Source organism: Drosophila bipectinata, chromosome 2L (assembly GCF_030179905.1).
Source record: "Drosophila bipectinata strain 14024-0381.07 chromosome 2L, DbipHiC1v2, whole genome shotgun sequence".
NCBI classification, from domain to species: domain Eukaryota; kingdom Metazoa; phylum Arthropoda; class Insecta; order Diptera; family Drosophilidae; genus Drosophila; species Drosophila bipectinata.
In genome coordinates this window covers 16,217,819-16,235,874 of record NC_091736.1, presented here as the reverse complement: position 1 = coordinate 16,235,874, position 18,056 = coordinate 16,217,819, and the positions used below count along the sequence as shown (strand labels likewise).

General features: G+C 46.1%; 7 protein-coding genes across 10 annotated transcripts; 2 read left to right on the top strand and 5 right to left on the bottom strand.

Annotated features, from left to right (window-relative positions):
• Positions 1–1,244: 1,244 nt before the first annotated feature.
• On the bottom strand, positions 1,245–5,762 carry LOC108125961 (transcription factor mef2A). Its single transcript, XM_017242333.2, has 3 exons — positions 4,333–5,762; positions 3,853–4,278; positions 1,245–3,738 (listed from the first exon to the last, which is right to left on the bottom strand). Exons 1-3 carry the CDS (start codon positions 5,071–5,073, stop codon positions 2,533–2,535), a joined length of 2,373 nt encoding a protein of 790 aa, XP_017097822.2. The 5' UTR covers positions 5,074–5,762; the 3' UTR covers positions 1,245–2,532.
• Positions 5,763–5,987: 225 nt separating this feature from the next.
• Positions 5,988–7,721, bottom strand: Rpn3 (regulatory particle non-ATPase 3). The gene is made up of 2 exons (XM_017242335.3): positions 7,448–7,721; positions 5,988–7,392 (listed from the first exon to the last, which is right to left on the bottom strand). Exons 1-2 carry the CDS (start codon positions 7,609–7,611, stop codon positions 6,072–6,074), a joined length of 1,485 nt encoding a protein of 494 aa, XP_017097824.1. The 5' UTR covers positions 7,612–7,721; the 3' UTR covers positions 5,988–6,071.
• Positions 7,722–7,793: 72 nt separating this feature from the next.
• Positions 7,794–9,696, top strand: l(2)37Bb (lethal (2) 37Bb). Its single transcript, XM_017242334.3, has 2 exons — positions 7,794–8,353; positions 8,410–9,696. The coding sequence occupies exons 1-2, from the start codon at positions 7,958–7,960 to the stop codon at positions 9,547–9,549; spliced, it is 1,536 nt and encodes a 511-aa protein (XP_017097823.2). The 5' UTR covers positions 7,794–7,957; the 3' UTR covers positions 9,550–9,696.
• Positions 9,662–10,560, bottom strand: LOC108125964 (calcium load-activated calcium channel). Its single transcript, XM_017242336.3, has 3 exons — positions 10,411–10,560; positions 10,282–10,359; positions 9,662–10,227 (listed from the first exon to the last, which is right to left on the bottom strand). Exons 1-3 carry the CDS (start codon positions 10,469–10,471, stop codon positions 9,815–9,817), a joined length of 552 nt encoding a protein of 183 aa, XP_017097825.1. The 5' UTR covers positions 10,472–10,560; the 3' UTR covers positions 9,662–9,814.
• Positions 10,561–11,293: 733 nt separating this feature from the next.
• Positions 11,294–14,255, bottom strand: Acn (apoptotic chromatin condensation inducer acinus). 3 transcript variants are annotated; one of them, XM_017242358.3, is made up of 6 exons: positions 14,121–14,255; positions 12,569–14,047; positions 12,108–12,318; positions 11,779–12,049; positions 11,596–11,708; positions 11,294–11,522 (listed from the first exon to the last, which is right to left on the bottom strand). In XM_017242358.3, the coding sequence occupies exons 2-6, from the start codon at positions 14,017–14,019 to the stop codon at positions 11,340–11,342; spliced, it is 2,229 nt and encodes a 742-aa protein (XP_017097847.3). In that variant the 5' UTR covers positions 14,020–14,047; positions 14,121–14,255; the 3' UTR covers positions 11,294–11,339. The 3 variants fall into 3 exon arrangements, with proteins under 3 accessions (XP_017097847.3, XP_017097846.3, XP_043069635.2); XM_017242357.3 differs by having other exon boundaries at positions 12,569–14,060; positions 14,121–14,250; XM_043213700.2 differs by having other exon boundaries at positions 12,569–14,220.
• Positions 14,256–14,586: 331 nt separating this feature from the next.
• Ttc19 (tetratricopeptide repeat domain 19) lies at positions 14,587–17,130 on the top strand. Of its 2 annotated transcripts, XM_017242361.3 has the most exons (4): positions 14,592–15,194; positions 15,252–15,415; positions 15,506–15,653; positions 15,713–17,130. In XM_017242361.3, the coding sequence occupies exons 1-4, from the start codon at positions 14,691–14,693 to the stop codon at positions 15,974–15,976; spliced, it is 1,080 nt and encodes a 359-aa protein (XP_017097850.2). In that variant the 5' UTR covers positions 14,592–14,690; the 3' UTR covers positions 15,977–17,130. The 2 variants fall into 2 exon arrangements, with proteins under 2 accessions (XP_070133939.1, XP_017097850.2); XM_070277838.1 differs by lacking the exon at positions 15,713–17,130 and having other exon boundaries at positions 14,587–15,194; positions 15,252–15,424; positions 15,506–15,642.
• On the bottom strand, positions 16,081–17,944 carry Catsup (Catecholamines up). Its single transcript, XM_017242360.3, has 2 exons — positions 17,442–17,944; positions 16,081–17,386 (listed from the first exon to the last, which is right to left on the bottom strand). The coding sequence occupies exons 1-2, from the start codon at positions 17,797–17,799 to the stop codon at positions 16,413–16,415; spliced, it is 1,332 nt and encodes a 443-aa protein (XP_017097849.2). The 5' UTR covers positions 17,800–17,944; the 3' UTR covers positions 16,081–16,412.
• Between the last annotated feature and the right edge of the window lie 112 nt (positions 17,945–18,056).

Genomic DNA, 18,056 nt, shown 5'->3' with positions numbered 1-18,056 from the left:
CTTAGAGTAGAATAATTCTCTATCAAAATCGGGACATAAAAAATTAAAGACATTTTTCGTAATTTTTCAAAGGGGTAACATCATAATTTTAGCCATAAATAAAACTGAAATTTTTTCTTCGAATTTTCAATCCTGGGTCGCATTAATGTATGCGGTTGATGGTCTGAGTCATAAATGGTATTTGGTTCTCAAATAGGTTAAAATATGTGCTGTAATGTGTGAAAAAAGTGTGCTGTAATGTGTGCAAACAAAAATGTCAACAAAAATATTAAAATTTTTTACATTTTGTAATGAAAAAATGTGTATAAGTCACCTATTACTGGGGGGATCCACAAGTGCTATACCTTCTCGATCTTAGATCTTTGAGTAGAATAATTTTCAAACAAAAACTGGCAAACTGAAATTTTACTCAAATATCGGAAATTTTCAAAGGGGTAACATCATGATTTTGGTCAAAAATTTGAAAATTTTTTTTGTTTTGATTTTCTCTATCTTTGATGCAGATCGAAGGAGATTAAAGTTCTGATTCATAAATGGTATTTGGTTTTAGAATCGGTAGGAAAATAGCCAAAATATTTGCTAAAGAGCGAGTGAAAAATTTGAATTTTTTTTAAATTTTAGAATATTAAAAACGCTTCTCCAATTTTTTAATTTTCCAATAAATCATATATCAGCTAATATCAGTATCAGTATATCAGTATAAATCAGCTAATATTTTACCGATCCAAAAAGGGTATGTCATTCCTATCTTAGAACTTTACGTACTCTCATTTGTAACCAATGTCTGGAGGTTACAATTTTTACCCTATTTTTCGAAATTTCGAAGAGAGTTCATATTTTAGCTAAAAATTGGATTAAAGTTTTTTCTTTGACTTCTTTGATTCTGATTCTGACTTCCTTGATTCGCAATTGATAATGCTTTTCGAAATCGGATACAATAAGGCTGGGATATTGGTTAAAAAGGGTCGAAATAAATTTCATTTGGAAGTAACGCCGAAATTAACCGAAAAACGTTCTATTTATTTTCGGAGAATTCTCAGATGTTTGTAACAGAAATTGGTTTGTTTTCCAACTCTTTTCCGATTCTTAGTATTTTCTGGAAGCTGTGGAGATCCTTAGCTTTGGAGATACTATGACTTAAAGAGCCTCCTCTCTTAAAACCCAGTTACCCATACAACACCCGCCTCCCCAAATATTCCCAAGAAAGAAAGTAGTGGTTTTTAGCTTTGTGTTTGTTACACGAATTTTAGAAACAATTGGTTTTTATTATTTCAATGAAATATAATAATTGTTTGTCATGCGCCTACGCATTAGCAGCAAACTCAGTAAAGTGTGTATTTCATGTAAATTATCTGCTCTTCTTATCATATCATTGCAGTTCGTCTGCTGACTTTACAAAATTTTAACAACGTCTGTACATAAGAAACTAAGGGCAGGCAATTTCGTTTTTGTGGTCAACCGTGGGCGGGTTTTGGCATGACTTGAACGGTTATTTTCGATAACTTGGCCAGTTTATACATGTACAGCTGCCCACTTGATCGGGGGTCAAGTTATGAGTACATAAAAATAATAATTAGACAGCGTGCTTAGCAATAATGTACGCCCTATCCACATTAGTGTGTGTATCATATACGATTGTAGGTTTTTTAAAATAATTACATATATATATGTATATATATATATTCATATATATATATATCGCTTTTTTTGTTTTTAATTATATGGGTATTTATATAAAGTACAAAAAAACACATTGCTAAAATACATGTCTAAACAAAGGAGCAGCGAAATAAATAGATGAGGGATTAACTGGAACTGGAGTAGCGTGAAAATAAATCAGTAGGTCTGGTTGTTGGAATATGGTAAGAAAAATGGTTAACTAAGCACATTGTGCTGCTATGCTCGTTTGTTTATACACATAATCAATTTTTTATATATTCGCTAAGTATTCCATATACTACGTGTACTGTTTTCCTAGGATTACGTTTATGGTTTAGTACGCCTTTCCTGGTCGCAAACGTGTCTTACGTAGTGGTTCTTCAGCTTAATTCGATCCCGGTTATTGTAACACCTGACCGTGGGTGCGGGTCAGTTGCTGAACGTATCTGCAGCGTAACGCGGATTAGGATTATACTTATTGCTGTTGTACATACAACTTAAATGTAGAAATATTTAAAGTGGCATATGACTAAAATTCGTTATCGACTATGTGTGTGTGAGGGGAGGAGGCAAAAGGGGGGAGAAGGGCAGGGTTCTGTAGGCATGGCTTGTCTAAATCATTCTTATTTACGGATAAGGGTTGTCAAGACCTAGGCAGCCGTCTGCCCATCATTGAACTTCTTCGAGTAACGCGAATTGAGAGGCTTACGGAACTAAGAACTAAGAGACGTGGCAAAGGCGAGAAATTTGATTTCCGCACTACACAATCATAATAAATGGTAATTCGTATAAGTAGGTAAGGATTATGCATAATCGTTAATATAGTTATAATTATAGTTCCATATAAGCCCGCGTATATATGGACCTTCGATACTATTTCCCCGTACTATTAACCGTCCCCGCCGTCGCCGTGCTCATCTGCATACTGCCAACATCTTTGTGGTGATCCCCCGTCGAGTTCGTATCCAAGCTCGTCTCCGAGTAGTCCAGCTTGTAGCTGGCACTGCGCGTCACATCCTCCATTGAGGCCTCCTGGCACTCCCGACCCGTGTGCGTTTGGGAGCCGCAATTGTAGCAGGAGATCACCTTACCGCCCGTGTTACCGCCGCCACCTGCTCCCGTTATGGGGCAGACGGCCAGCGCACTGTATGACGGCGTGCTGGGAATCTGTTGGGGCGCCGACGGTACGGTCGCTGCATTCGTGCTTACCACTGCTGCCGTGTTCGGGAGCTGAGGTGGCGTCACAGCCGTTGGAGTTCCGGCCGCAGGCACTGGCAGAAAGGCCAGGCCCGTTGGGAAGGGGTAAAGGAGTTCACCATTGTGTGGCGGGCCCATCGAATAGCGGAAGCCACCGCGCACCGTCTGTGGGGGCGCACCGTGTGGTTGGAATATAGTCTGCTGCGGCGGCGGGGGTCCTCGTTGGTGATATGGATAGCTGGCGGCATTGAAGGCGGCGGGCGGCGGTTGTTGAGGCTGCAGCAGAACTGTTGTCGTCGGCGTACTCACCGGTGCCGGGCTGATCAACAGTGTCTGCTGCTGAGACGTCTGCGCCTCGCTAACTACACTTGGTGTACCCGTCGTGTATATCTGCTGGTAGTTCTTATCCATCCCGTTTCGCCCGTTAAGCCGCTGCTGGATACTAAGTTGCTGTTGCTGTTTGTAGCTAAGGTGGTGCTGCTTTTGTGGATAGCTGCCCAGGCCGCTGGGAATCACCGTGGTGACCATGCCCATATTGGCGTCCACTGCACTGTGCAACGGCACTGGCACCTGGGTGGGTGTCGGGGTTTCCGATGGTGAAAGGTCACCGCAGGATCCATTTGAGCTTCCCGACTCGCTTCCTGTAGTGGCGGCACTTTTATTGGAATTTATAGGTATCACCGAACCGCTGCCGTCATCGTTCATGCTCATGTTCTGCATCATAGCGTTCATGGTGAAGTTACTGTTCTGAAAGTGCTGCTGCTGCGGAATAAAGTGGTTCGCTTTGACCCGATGGTGGTGTCCTGGCCGAGGGAAACCATTGCGGATGATACTGTGCAGGCTAGTGCCGCTGGAATTGCTGCTTCCGCCATCAATGACATTCTGAAAAAAATAAAAGTAACATTTAGTCACCTTCCAACAATCCATCTTTAAAGAGGTCACTGAACTGAAGCCTCCTAAAAATAAGGAAAGAGAAAAAAATCTTGAGATAATTACATCATGTTGTTGCTCGCCGCCAATGGAAGTGGGCGGCGGCGTCGTCTCCGCCGACGGACGTCTCGTGTTCTTGGGCCCCGTCATCCTTTGCGACATGCTCCTCATCTGCTGTTGTTGCGTCTGCTGAGCCTGCATCGGTACATTGCCGAGCGAGCGCTCCCGCTGGGGACTCGTCGTGCGGCTGCTAGACGGCGAGGATTGTTGGCTCAGCATGGGCGAGCTGGCCGGTGGCACTTGATGGTCCAAGCTCTGCGGCTGCTGCTGCTGCTGCGGAGCGGTCGTTTGCTGTGGCGGCGGTGGTGCAAAGTGTCGCATCGACCACGGCGTGTTCTGGTGGCCAAGCATAGCACTTGTATCCGCTGGAATGGTGATGTTGGGCTGCATCAGGTGCGGCATGCCGTCAACGCTAATCTGATCAGGCAGGATCTGCGGATGAAATGTTTCTGTCATGGTCTCTATTTTTTTTTACAGAGGACTCACCTTGGAAAAGTGCTGAGAAAATATCATGGGAATATTTCCCTGTGGAGTCTGCAGCACCTGCACCATCTGGGGATGCTGAGGATGCGGTGGTGGCTGCTGCGGGGCCTGCATCTGATGGATCACGTGCTGCGGCTGGAGGATCAAATCGTGCGGGGACGGCGGGTGCGGATGCTGGGGCGTTGGCTGTGTTTGCGTCTGAGCCTGGACCTGTGTTGAGGACTCCATCTGTGCTACTGGTTGAAACCGCTCGGCCACTAGCTTGTTCTCCTTGATCTTTGCCAGGATGCCGAAAATCTTCTTCTGCTCGTCCATGGAGAAAACGGGATGGATGGCCGCCATCGTATAGACGAGCAGCAGCTCCAGAAGGGTATCCTGGTCGTTGATGCAGCTGAAATCACACTCACCCCAGCACTCCAGGGTGCGGTAGATCTCGCTGACGCAATTACGATTGCAGGCGCGGATGAGGGCCAGGTAAAGGGCCATCTTGCGCCGTATCTTGCGGTCGGTGGGGTCGCCCTTCTGGCAGGTGAGCATGTCGGCGGCAAGATCATGCGGATTATTTGCCCGCAATTCCATACCGCGCAACGTCTCCGAGTCGCACCTGCCCTGCTCCTCCAGCAGCGTCCCCAGGAAACGCAGCTCGAACGGCAGGCAGGCGGTTAGCAGGGCGTACATCATCTCGATCCGGTTGTAGCTCTCGAGTTTCTCAAACCACAGCAGCACGTCCTGTTTGCAAATCATCTCCAGTGTTTCAGCTAGCGATTCTGATTCCTATTCCGATTGCGATTCCGAATCCGTGGCGTTGCATCTACTTGGTACGCCGTACGTTTGTGTTTGTGTTGGTGCTCTAGTTACGTGTGGTGGGTGCAAAAAGCGCAACAACAACAACAACAACAGAAACAGTGACAGCAAGCGCGGTGTGGAGCAGCTGCTGCTGCATCTCAGCCGCAATCGGCGGCGCTGGCTGGGATCCGCGCCTGGACACTGGACAGCTTCCCGCGAACTACTAATTGGCTTTTATCCGCCTCCGTGCGCTTCCTCGCCTCTATCGCTACCTTTTTCTTTCTCCTGCTCACAAAGGCTGCTCACAACTACAACTACAAACACACAGTCGCATATATTTTGCGCTTTAGCGGGTGGCGGGGTTCGCGGGCGGCGGGGGTATCGGGGGGCTGCAGCACATTGGCCAGCACTCGTTGCTTTTCACTCGCCGCTGGCAAATTCTGCAATTTCCGCGATTTTTCTGCCTCCACGTGGGGTTCCTGCGACAGTTTCTGAGACTCTCGCAGTGGGGGCCACTTCTTTTGGGGCTACTGTCTGCGTGCACTTTATTTACAACGCATTTTTTGCGATTTTTGTCAAAATTTTCTAATTCTTTCCACTTTGGTACGGTGTGACCAGGGGTGGTGTTTATGTTGTTTGAGCCAGTGTGCCCAAAGCATGGTTTAAATATACTCTTGTTTTGGACCACCGATAATAATTCGATGATTTTAAAAAGCGCTGAATCTGGATTCAAATAAATATAAGCTTTTATTTCGATTTTAAGGACTTTTTGTATTTTATATTAAAAATTAGAAAAGTCTTACGAATTTATTCAACTGATTAAAGATCCAATCTAATACATACATTGAACCATCCCATGTTGTTGAAAAAACTTGTTTTAAATTTTGTTACTTATTTAATTGCGGATTACGATTTTATGAAAAGAGAATACAAGATTAATTTGCTGTTGCAGCTGCTTAGAATCCGTCCTCATCATCCTCTGCCATCTCCTTGGCCAGCTCAAGGTCCTGCTGCTCGCGCTCACGCCTCTCCTCGGCGCTCTCCAGATCCTTTCCGTACGACTTTGGTGGATAACGCATGGCCTTAACGCTCTGGTTGTGCAGGTTCAGGCAGAAGGAGATGCGCTCGTGGAAGGCCAGCTGCGGTTCCCTGGTACTGTATATATCAGTGCTCTCCTTGCTACGCATAAAGTTCTGGGCCGGATCCAGAGTAGCTTCGATCACTCCATCACGAATGGCCTTGGAGACGATAAATTCAGCGTCCTCGGCCGAGTCCAGCATCAATCGCTTGGCAATGTCCTGCGGCGATATGCGGGAGTAAGACAGTCCGATGGAGCGAATGGCTGTCTTAATGACATTGTGGCGCAGCCGAATGATCAGGGTAAAAGTATGGTCAAGCTGGAACTTGGGTCCGTACTGGGCTACCACGTCGCCGAACCTCTTCAGGTTACCCAGACGCACGGCCTGTGTGAGCTGGAAGTAGGCTCCGAGAGACTGGCGCAAGCCCGCCTGCCGAAACACCACTCGCTCCGGAATGTTTCCCAGAAGCAGCTCCACCACAATGATCAGCTTTTGCACAGTCTGGCGGAAACCGATGGCAGCGTGCTGCGGAGACTTGCGCAGGGCCTGGACTAAATGCTTGTGAGCGTCACTGTACTCCAGCTTGGCGGCCTTTATGCGGCCCAAGTAGTAAAGGAATCGAGCCCACTCGTTGTTACTGGCCGACTCTGGGTAGACAGACTTCTTTACCAGCTTGTCGGCTTGATCGTACAAAGCATAGTGAAGGTAGTTGCGCAGCAGACAATTAATCAGCACAGCCTGGCCCTCGAAATCGTTACGCAGTGTAGCAGTACGAAGGCGGGCGTGCAAGAAGGCTCGGATTCCTTCAAGAGAGTCCTTCAGCTCGGCAACGCGCGAGAAATAGAAGTAGGACTTGGCGCCAATCAGATCCAGGGTGCGACGGTTCTGGACTGAAATCTTAGCCATCAAGGCGTCGGCACAAGTCCCAGCGCGGTTAAGGTCATTCGCGTCGATGAGCTTGACCAACAAAAGAAGGTAGAAATAGGCGTCCACCTCGGCAATAGGTGCCTTCGAGGCAACCTGCTTCTTGGCTAGATCAGGAAGTTCCGTGGCGTCCTTCTCAACGGCGGGCATTAAAGCTACAGCGGCCTCACGATCCGCTCCTGGCGGGTAAATGCTCTGGGCCAAATTTCGGAACACCACTCCGTTGAGTTTTCGGCGAGTATTGGGCAAGTTGCGCAGTACGCGTAGAATAAATCTAATAGAAGGATTATCCCTTATTAAATGGATAATACAGATTATTGGTTACTTACCGCGACTCCTTAGAGGCGACTCCTTTCTCAATCTGACGAATCTGCTCGCGGATCTCCTGCACGGTAGCCACATCTTGGTTCTTCTTCTCGTCCGCTAAAGTCTCCGCGGCGGGGTCCACCTCCATCTCCACGTCGTGGGCACCAATATCCGTTGTGTTGGTCATTTTTTTGAACTCTTAATTTTCTATTACCACAATTATTGCCGACTTTTTTATTTTTGCCCAATCAAAATGCCAAGTAATGTTGCTTCAGTGTTGCCAGGTTCCGATTTGGATTTTCCTCAAAAATGTACCGATTGAAAATACCAAAAGAATAATTTCCCCTTAAATTTAAAAATTTCCCTCTAAGTAGTAGACGAGCTTACCCGGTTCCAGAACAGTATTTTTATCGTTATCGGTGCGGTCACGCTGATCGATACCCAATATAGCGGCAATCGTTGGGCACTTGTTACAAAATAGAAATTAAAACCATAAATATGAATTAAAATTTAGTTCTTACAATTAGTCAAAAATGTTACGGTATAAGCATGTGGTGCGAATGCTCCAGCGACGTTCCTACTCAGTCAACCAAGCTGGCAGTGGAAGTGGTCCTGGCAATGATGGCGACGAAGACAAACATCCAATCCGGCGGACCCTCCGTTTGTTGGGCAACGATATGCGCAAGGTCAAGGAGTTCTTTGTGCCCAAAGAAGCTGTTCCTGAGGATTCCAAAGACACCATCCCCACCCAGAGCAAGTTCAAGTTCTCTGGGGAGAGAGACAGAGATTACACTTTACCGGACGACTTCCAAACACATTGCGATGTGCTAGTCATTGGAGGCGGTGGTCTGGGTAGTTCCGTAGCCTACTGGTTGAAGGAAAAGGCACGTGACGGACTTAACGTGGTGGTAGTGGAGAAGGACGAGACGGTGGGTACATTTTGAGGGGTCCACCTTCTCTTTTTAACGATTTATCTGTGTTTTAGTTCGCCAAGTCTGCTACTCGAGTTTCAGTTGGAGGCCTGTGCCAGCAGTTCTCTCTACCGGAAAACATTCAAATGTCTCTGTTTGCTGCCGAGTTCCTACGTAACTCCAAACAGAACTTCGGTACCGAGGTGCCGATCCAATTTACCCCGCATGGCCATCTACTGCTTTGCAAAGACGAAGACGCCGAGGCATTGATGCGCTCCTCCCAACTGCAAAACGAGCTTGGAGCCCGCAACGAGTTGCTCACTGCGGAACGGCTGGCTATTCGGTTTCCATGGTTGAATACAGAGGGTATTGCCTTGGGCTGTCACGGACTAGAGCTGGAAGGTTGGTTCAACCCGTTGGCTTTGCTCAGCAACTTTAGGCGTTCCGCTGCCAAGAATGGGGCACATTTTGTTAACGGCGAGGTGGTTGGCTTCGATTTTCGGGCGCAATCTGACATGTCTGTGGTCGCAGGATCCAATGAGGGAAGCTACAACGGCTTGGACAAGGCTGTCATCCGCTTTGCCGACGGAACGCGGCGCACCTGTAAATTCGCATTGTGTGTGATAGCAGCTGGAGCAGATTCCGGTAGCGTGGCGCGAATAGCGCAGATAGGAGTCGGACCCGGAATGCTGCAAGTGCCGCTGCCCATAGACAAACGTAAACGATATTTATTCGCCATCAATACTCAGGCGGAAAATGCCCCTGGAATGGGCATGCCTCTGACTGTCGATCCCTCGGGAACTTTTATTCGACGCGATGGTTTGGGTGGTAATTTTATATGCGGCCATAATTCCCAAGATGACAGCGACAGCTCAGCGGTGGATCCGCAGTACTTTGAGGAACATATCCGACCGAAACTTGCAGACCGAGTACCTGCCTTGGGAGATTCCAAAGTAGTCGACAGCTGGGCTGGATTTTACGAGCATAACGTCTATGATGAAAATGGCATTGTCGGTGCCCATCCCTACTTCCACAACCTTTACGTGGCCACTGGTTTCAGCGGTCACGGCATTCAGCAGTCGATAGCTGCAGGACGGGCTATCTCCGAGTTGATTATAGATGGCCAGTTCCGTACTATTGACCTCTCGCGTCTTACTTTCGACAGACTAATTGTGGAAAGACCCATATACGAAGAAAGTCAAGTCTTAAGCTAGGATCCTTTGTTTTTATAGAACTGTTAAAAGTCCAATGAGCATGCTGTAGGTAAATAATTTTTGGTTTTCCGAAAACCAGCCAGGTGCAAAGCTTTAAAATTACGAAAAAAAATTGGCATCAATAAAATTTATTGGACACAAACGGAACTTTCAATCCTTAACCCATTAGACATGAATTTAAAAGATATTTTCCCACAAAATTGGGTCATCTCTCTTGCTACATAACAAAGGTAACTTGATATTATTGCTAATATTACGATATTAACTATTTGAACTGTCCGGGAGCTGGTCCGAAAAGCCCGACGCCTTGTTTGCTAGCGGCACGGGAGGGTGCAAAGCCAAGGAGCTTCTGGATGTTCTGACGAATGGACATTGTGCAAAGGATGTACAGAAAGATGAATGAACAGTCGGTGTAATCGTCGCCAGCCAGGTTGCGATGGCTCAGACCCTGAATCCAGGAAATGGGTGTAAATGGCAGCTGGGCCACAACCCGACCGTCGAAAATGCTATTGAACATGCTAAGCAGCGCTGTGAAAGCAAAGCCGGTGGCGAACATAGACTTCATTTTGACCAGCGACAGGTCTCTGTTGTTGTTCTTCAGTTTCTCCTCATCGCGCTCTATTTTTTTCTTCACAGCCTTGTCCAGGGAATCACCATGAATCTCCTTGCGGCGCTCCACTGTCGGACACAAGGAGTTAGTTGGTAATTTACAAGGAAAATCTTTTCACTTACATTTCTTGCTCTGCTTTTCCACTTCGGTCTTCAGTTTCTGATACTTTTCCGTCCGGTAAACCAGCACCCAAGTGAGGCCTATAACAGAGAAGTGATAAATCACTTCATAATGAACTGAATTTCACTTACCTTCGCCCAGAAAAGCGGTGCAAACCGAAATAAATACAATTAATATCGTGTCGGACCACATTTTTTCACCAATTTATTAATTTTGATGAAACGTCTCGATTATGTGGGACTTCGATAGAACCTTATCATAAACTATCGATAAGAAAATACTAGATATTCGTTAGAGATGATCCAAAATACTCGTAAGTCAAGTATTTTAAAAATATATTTTTTAAAATTTATTTTTCATAGATTTTACAATTAAAACCCTAAAAATTAATAAAATAAATTAAAACACAACATTGTTTTTGTGGCATTTCACAAGTTGCCGACTGATGGTAAATTGTATTTCTAGGCTCATTAAAATTTTAGAGTTGGTATTACAATTATTAAATCAAATATTTTCTGTTCGTTTTAATATATATATATATATATAGATGTAAGCATAATAACTTGCTGCAAGTTAACAGACTCCGCCGGTAAGACGAACTCCTTGCGTTGACGCTGCTGCTGCCGCACTTGCGAAGTTGCTGGAGTGGGGCTGTGGATGTATTTTGGGGGTGAGGTGACGTTAGGCGCTGTAAAATGCTACATTTGAGGAAAAAAAATCAAATCAGGTTATATATATATATATAGAAATATATATGTGATATATAGAAAACAACAACAATGAGAAGAGTTCTGGGTAAAATGTAATTTAAATCTCAAAAGTTAGAATGTCAAAACGTCAGTAAAAAATATTCAAATTGAAGTCCATTTGACTTCAAGTTGAATATTAAACCTACTGATGTATTTGAATGCGCAAAAAACGCTTGGACATAATGGAAAGATTCGGGTAATAATGGAACCCTCAAGAAGTTTTGGTTGCTGTTTTTCGTTTCAGTTTTATGGATGTTGATGTTAGTTTTTTTTTGAGATATTTTTTTATTTGCTCAATCTCAAGCCTCCGCCTAGTAACGTCGCCGTTCCCGCTCGCGACTTCGCGATCGCCGCCGTTCATTGGAACGGTTACGGCGCGAATCGCGCTGTCGGTCGCGGTCCTTCTCCCGCTCCTTCTGTCGCTCCTCTCGCTCCTTGATGCGTTGCTTGTGTTCCTCGATGCGTTTTTGACGGAATGCCTCTTTTTCTGCAATCTGGAGAGATAGTTTTTGATATTATTTTAGTCCACATGGAATAAGTAATTTAAGGCAATTCTACTAAACTTACAGCTTCCGGCGTCAGTGGCAGCCAATAGATGCAGGGCGTTCCCTTAGTCTTACGAAATAGATCATCTAATAGCCTGATGGGTGGTTCATTCTCCTTTCTTTTGGCTTTGGTTGCTGCTCGAAATAAAAAAAATATATATATTAAATTTTTGTAAAGATTGGCACCACCGTCTATGTAATTCACCTGGCGATCCGCTGCGACTACGTCCTTGTAAGTTGCGATCGCCGCGGTCACGTTCCTTCTCCCTTTCCCGTTCACGATCCCGATCACGTTCACGGTCGCGTCCTCGACCCTCTCGTTCCCTAGACCGCTTGCGTTCCTGACCGGCTCTCTCCGTGTCTCGGGATCGTGATTCCAGTCGGTCCTTGCTCCCTCGACGCTTGTCACTGCCGGCTTTGTCCTGTTCGCCTGGCTCCTTCTTTCCTACATCCCACTCACGAACTGGTCGTATGGGCTGCTTAAGAGACCAAATTAGCTTCATATTCAGAATTATTGTATTTTCCATTTCTTACCTTTTTATCCGATGTGTCTAATCGGGACCAAGCATTGCCTGGTTGCTGGTTGTCCCTGGTGTTCTCCTGGCCGTACTTTGGAGCCTCATCCTTAGTCGATTCTATCGCTCGATCCATGTCCAATCGGCTACCAAAGTCGACGTTCAAGCATTTGGGGTTCGAGACTGGCCAACGCACTCCGTGCAAGGCATGACGGGTTTCAATGGCCTCGCTGCAAAATAATAATTTAATTTTATTAATAATCCAAGTAAAAGTGTCTATTTAAGAAAAAATAAAAACATGCATAGATAGTAAAGTAATAAAGTAAGAAAAAATAAAAACAAAACCTATGTTTACCTGAGAAATATACCATTTCACGCTCATTTGTTTCAGATACTCAGGTAAAATCTCAACTTAAATCATCTTTAATCCATATACCGATTTTTGGAAATAATTTTCTTGGAATTGTATCTTTTACTTACTCTTCTGATGAGTAGGCGACATAACATTTGGACTTGATGCGGTCTATCCAGAAGCCGTCTTCCTCGACGATCTTGCCCGTCCGCGCCAGCAGGCCCTTTAACTGCATAACGGTGAAGGGCCGAACCAGGTTGGTTATGTAAAGCACGTGGCTGGCGCGGTTCCGAGCTGGACTGGGGGAGCGGACTACCTGTGGAGCTGGCGTGGCCACAGTGGCCTTGCTGGATCCACTCTGTGCTGGCGCCGAATCGGCACCGGGTGGCGGAGTGGTTCTGCCAGCGGCTCCACTTGCACCTTCCTTGTCCCCAGTGGACTCGGAACTGGTATTGACGGCAGAGACCTCGACAACGCGCTCCTTGGCCAAAGGCGGCGAAAGCGAGCGCTCCGATTCGCGGTCACTGGTGACTAGACCCTCCTCCTCGGACGAGGACTCTAACTGCACATCACTCAGCGGCACCGGCTGTACTACATCAGCGATAATGTTCTTAAGGGAGTCCGTTGAAATCGCCAGTACAGGCGGGGCACGATCCGATGTTTTTTTGTTCGTCAACCATTTCCGCTTCCTCACCGAACGCTGTTGCTGCAAAGCTGGAGTTTCGGTTGAGGCAGTTGCTATGGTGCTGTTATTCTGGTTATTGGTTATTGAGGCCTCGTGTTTGTCATTTGGAAAATCTGTGGCTTCGTCGTTAGTTTTCACATTTTCCTCATCTGCATGCTCACGGTTTTCCTTTTGCTCCTCTTCCTCGGGGACCTTCTGCTCCTCGATCTCGGGAATCTGGTCCTTGGACTTCTTCTTCGGCTTCCTGGTGGGGGGTTCTTCCTCCCTTTCCTCGACGTCTTCTGTCTGAATGTCTAATACATCGCTTGACGTTTTTAGTTGTTCCTCATCCTTGCTGGCCGTTAGGCTAACTGAAGGAGAAGGAACTGTTACCTCTTGCTCTTGACTGCTCTTCTTGTCTTGCCCGTCCTCTTCATCGTCAGGGTTCCGTTCTGGCTTGTCATCGTTGTCATCATTGTCCTCGGAGTTCGTTTCCTTTTCTTGGCCTCCAGACTCCCGCAGCTTTACAAGATCCTCGCTCCTGTTATCAGAGGTCTCACTCTTTTCAGACGGCACCTCCTTTTCCTCTTCTGCGCTTGGCTTTTCAGCATGCTGGCCGTTTTCGGGCTCCTCTGGTATTGGTTCAACCTTTCGGTCACTATTCTTACCATCAGCCCGCTTTTTGGGAGTCGAGCGACTGCCGCGACTCTTGCGCACTGGGGAACCAGTAGGTTCCTCGCTGGAGGCCCGTACCTCTGTGGTTACTTCGCGCGATGCGGGGGTCTGCTGCTCCTCCTGTACGTTGGCTTCGTCCTCCGTCTTTTCGTTCTCGGACACCTTGAGGGAGCGGCGGCTTCTCCGTGCCGGCACCGGGGCGGGCGAGGAGGACTTTTTTCGCTCGCTGCGCCGTCTCATGGCTGCGGAAAAGGCTCGCTGCAAAAATCTAAAACAAAACGCTAGATCTTCTGTTTCATTCACTGCACACTGTTTTTACTCCTCGTCCCTGGGACACACACCTTTGCACGATTATGAAAAATTCTTAATTTTCTATTTTGCCAGCAAAAGAGCGTCAATCCGCCACAAAATGAAGGGTTGCTTCCGACACTCGATACTGCACGTTGCAGCTATCGAATACAAATGTTTATCGGTTGTTATCGGATGCGTTTCATAAACCGTTAAAGATCTAGGAAGAAAAGAATTATCCGTAAATTAGTTATAGATTTAGAGTTTTTAACTTATTATCTATTTTTTATAATTTAATTTTCATTTCTTTCTTAAATTTATTAGTCTGATGGTAAAAAGTGGATGCACTACAAGCAGTTTCTATGCTACTTTTTAAAATTTTTTTATCTACAAATTAAATCTGTTAAAAATGCATAGTCTACTTTAAATTGAATACTAAATACTATAAACTGGCAAATATTTTTTAAAGAAAACTGATGGCTAAAATGGTCGTTACAAAATTTACCTTGTAACATTCCCCGAGCACTTTGCAACACTGTGGTGCATTTCATAAGCAGCACAAAATCAAACGTAAACTTCCCAAGACATCTCGATTTCGCAAAATGTATTAAAAATCGAATAAAATGATTGTCAAAAACATTTTCAAATTGACCCATGTAATGGGTAGGCTCCGCATGGTTCCTGTCAAGGAGTTGCATAGCTCTGTGCCTTTGAGAACGGCCAGTTTGTGCGCCGCGAAGGCTCCAAGTAGGGGTCAGGTGGCGCGACTGCATCCTCCAAATCCGCATACGTCCAACGGCATGCTGTGGGCGTTCACTGCAGCATTCACGTTTAATTTATTCGGTAGCGGCGATGAGAAGGAGGAGACCCCGGAAGACAAGCTGGTGAACACGATCAAGCGATCTATCTTGTGCATTCAGAGGGAGCAGTTCGATAAGGCCGAGCAGATGCTCCACCTGGCGCTCCGAATGGCCCAAGACTTGCAGAGCAAGGAGGGTGTAACGTATGTTTACGATGTGATGGCTAACCTGGCCATGGAGAGGGAACAGTTCAAGAAGGCCGAAAAGATTTTCACCGACGTTATGAAACGTCTTTTCGCCGACGGCCACAACGAAGAGAGTCCCAAGGTGAGTGTTCCTTGTATGATTGCTGTCCATCTCGGGCTCAGTATTTTATTCTTACAGATCTTGCACATAAGCTCCAAGATAGCGCACATGGCCCAACTGCAAGGCGACCTCGAAAAGAGCTTTCAGGGCTTCACCTGGACCCTGCAGCAGTTGGCTAAGCTCCTGGAAAAGATTCCAGAAGATAAAGACGTACAAGAGTTGTATGGCCTGACAAAGAACTGGTATTGAAGGTGTTTCCATGGCTTCCAAGCTCAACAGATATCCTCTACATTCTATACTATCGATGCATTGGGCTTTTGCTTATGTTTCAGGTTTGGCCAGTTGCTGATGAAGCAGGGAAATTATGCGGAGGCGAGAAAACTCTTCAAGGAAGCTTACGACACGCTGGTCGATGTATATGGCACCGTGAACGATGCTTCAGTAACCATTCTGAACAACATCAGTGTGGCTTATGTTAATGTAAGATATTCGCCGCTTCACATAAACTATCAAATATGAAAAGTTACTGCATTCCCCAGCTGGAGAAATACGCAGAGGCACGCGAGACTCTTCTGGTCGCAATGGATCTGGCCAAGGAGCTAAAAGACGTTACTCAGGAGGGCATTCTTCAGGCTAACTTGGGGCTGATATATCTGCGAGAGGGCTTGATGAAGCAGGCGGAGAACGCTTGTCGTCTGGCCTGGAAAATGGGGAAGCAACATGGAAATCCCGATGCTCTCGAGCAGGCCGAGTATTGTCTTAATGAAATTAAGACAACGCTGAATGGAGAGAAGCGCCAGTAAGGCACTTCTTTAAACTTGTAAATCTTATAAATTTGTATTGAGGCTTAAAAATATGTTTGCCCAAACTGTTTTATAAAAAATACGAATGGAGAAAAGGCATTAAATATTTTTTGTATAGTGTATTTTGACTTATTTTAAAATTTCACTTCAAAGGAAAGAAAGCACAATTTTTAAGGGCAATCAAACAGTTTAAAGCTGAATCGATTGTTTTAAACATTAATATGGGTTTGGAAAATAATTCTAAGCAGGTTCATCGAAAAAAAACTGAGTCTTCATTAAACATGGCATAGTTTTAAATTTAAATGCACATATTAGAATAATTGTTTTCTTTCTGAATAGAGGGTAGGTGAAACCTGATCCTAGATCTGCTTAAAACATTCCAGTGATTAGCTGGAAACCCCATAATTTAAGTTGCTTTGCATTCACACAGTTACCCCTACTCGAACTTGGCGATGACAATCATCAATCCCACGCCGGTGAGCAGTGCAAAGATCTCCTTCAGCGACTGCTTCAGTTTTGTAGATTCCTCCAGTAATTCCGGCAACACGCTGACCGTCGCAATGTAGATAAACCCGCCAGCAGTGAAAGGCAGCACCCAGGGTGCGGAGCTGTCTCCTTCACCGCTTCCAGCACCCAGAAGGGCTAGAGCTGTTCCAGCTACTGCTCCCAGCGCAGTGACCAGCTGAAGCAGCATCGCCTTTCGTCGCGAGCACCCAGACTTGATCAGGATGGCAAAGTCGCCGATTTCATGCGGAACTTCGTGCAGTAAGATAGTAATGGTGGTTACAATGCCAATGCTGTTGCCCGCCAAATAAGAGGCTCCGATGGCCAGGCCGTCGGTAAAGTTGTGGGCAAAGTCAGCTGCCAGGTTCAAGTAGCCGGAAATCTCCACCTCACCTTCGGGCTCGGCTTCCTGCTTTTTGTCTTTCGGCTTGTTGGACTTGACTTTCTTGTCTCCATCTCCATTTTCTTTGTTCGCAGCCTTTTTGTTCTCAACGGGCTTAGGTTTGGGTGCTCCATGGCTGTGACCATGTCCTCCCTCGCCTCCCTTCAGAATACGCACGAGTTTCTCAACCGATAAAAAGGCAATGATGCCACCGAGCACCCACAGGCCAACGGACATGTCATGGACGTGTCCGTGCCCATGGTCTTCGCCCTCATGATGATGATGATGGTGGTGGTGCCCCTCCTCATGATCGTGATCTCCGTGGGAGTGCGGGTGGGTGGCGTGCGGTATCAAGTGCAGGAAAGCATCGCCCAGCAGACCCCCGGATGCGAAGGCTAATAGAACCTTCAGTCGTGGCTTCATCGCCTCGCTGTTATCAAGAGGAATGATGTAAAGCAGAACGAAGGGGGCAGCGCTTATAAGAAGCGTGGATCCGATGGAGTGCAGCCATATGGTGTTCATATCTGAAAGACCTACTTGTTAATATATGCCATTTTCCGTGAGGAAGAAGTTTCTTACCCAATGCCGGCTTGCCTTTCGAATGACCATGTTCATGGTGATGGTGATCGTGATGATCATGGTGGCCGTGGTCATGATGATCATGGTCATGATGATCGTGGTGCCCGTGGTGGTCATGACGTCCATGATGGTGATGGTCATGATCATGGTCGTGGTCGTGGTGATCATGAACAACCGGCGGAGCCTTCTTCGCATCAAAGTTTTCATTGGCTTCCCGCGAGTATTTGAAACTGGGATTACCCTGACCGGCACATAATTCCGGCAGGGAGAGAAGCACTGCTCCAAGGATAACGGCAAGCGCCAGCTTCTGATAAAACTGGACCTTGCTGGTTTGAAAATCGGCCACTTGTTTGGCCATCTTAACTAAGGTATCTTTTTCGGCGACTCCACTAAAGTGTTGTGACGTGTGTGTTTTTTTTCCGCTGCGTATTCACTGTAGCTATCGATGACAGCGAGGAATGGCCCAACTATCGATAGTTTCAAAACATTGAAATAATTAAAGACACTAAAATATTTAAAAAAAACTGTGACTTAAGCATCAAAGGACGCTAATTTTAAAGGCTTTAATTTTACGTGTTACTTGTATAATTTAAATACAATATCAATTATTATAGT

Excerpts from the sequence above, each read along its gene's own strand:
- LOC108125961 (XM_017242333.2), bottom strand. The coding sequence starts at position 5,073 with ATGATTTGCAAACAGGACGTGCTGCTGTGGTTTGAGAAACTCGAGAGC. Across the intron at positions 4,279-4,332 it reads TTTCTCAGCACTTTTCCAAG|ATCCTGCCTGATCAGATTAG; the intron begins GTGAGTCCTCTG and ends TTTCATCCGCAG. Across the intron at positions 3,739-3,852 it reads GCGGCGAGCAACAACATGAT|AATGTCATTGATGGCGGAAG; the intron begins GTAATTATCTCA and ends TATTTTTTTCAG.
- Rpn3 (XM_017242335.3), bottom strand. The coding sequence starts at position 7,611 with ATGACCAACACAACGGATATTGGTGCCCACGACGTGGAGATGGAGGTG. Across the intron at positions 7,393-7,447 it reads GTCGCCTCTAAGGAGTCGCG|ATTTATTCTACGCGTACTGC; the intron begins GTAAGTAACCAA and ends TCCTTCTATTAG.
- LOC108125964 (XM_017242336.3), bottom strand. The coding sequence starts at position 10,471 with ATGTGGTCCGACACGATATTAATTGTATTTATTTCGGTTTGCACCGCT. Across the intron at positions 10,360-10,410 it reads CACCGCTTTTCTGGGCGAAG|GCCTCACTTGGGTGCTGGTT; the intron begins GTAAGTGAAATT and ends TCTCTGTTATAG. Across the intron at positions 10,228-10,281 it reads GGAAAAGCAGAGCAAGAAAT|TGGAGCGCCGCAAGGAGATT; the intron begins GTAAGTGAAAAG and ends TGTGTCCGACAG.
- Acn (XM_017242358.3), bottom strand. The coding sequence starts at position 14,019 with ATGAGACGGCGCAGCGAGCGAAAAAAGTCCTCCTCGCCCGCCCCGGTG. Across the intron at positions 12,319-12,568 it reads GTCGCCTACTCATCAGAAGA|CGAGGCCATTGAAACCCGTC; the intron begins GTAAGTAAAAGA and ends ATTATTTTGCAG. Across the intron at positions 11,709-11,778 it reads TAGTCGCAGCGGATCGCCAG|CAACCAAAGCCAAAAGAAAG; the intron begins GTGAATTACATA and ends TATTTCGAGCAG.
- Ttc19 (XM_017242361.3), top strand. The coding sequence starts at position 14,691 with ATGATTGTCAAAAACATTTTCAAATTGACCCATGTAATGGGTAGGCTC. Across the intron at positions 15,195-15,251 it reads ACAACGAAGAGAGTCCCAAG|ATCTTGCACATAAGCTCCAA; the intron begins GTGAGTGTTCCT and ends TTATTCTTACAG. Across the intron at positions 15,654-15,712 it reads TCAGTGTGGCTTATGTTAAT|CTGGAGAAATACGCAGAGGC; the intron begins GTAAGATATTCG and ends TGCATTCCCCAG.
- Catsup (XM_017242360.3), bottom strand. The coding sequence starts at position 17,799 with ATGGCCAAACAAGTGGCCGATTTTCAAACCAGCAAGGTCCAGTTTTAT. Across the intron at positions 17,387-17,441 it reads GAAAGGCAAGCCGGCATTGG|ATATGAACACCATATGGCTG; the intron begins GTAAGAAACTTC and ends TAGGTCTTTCAG.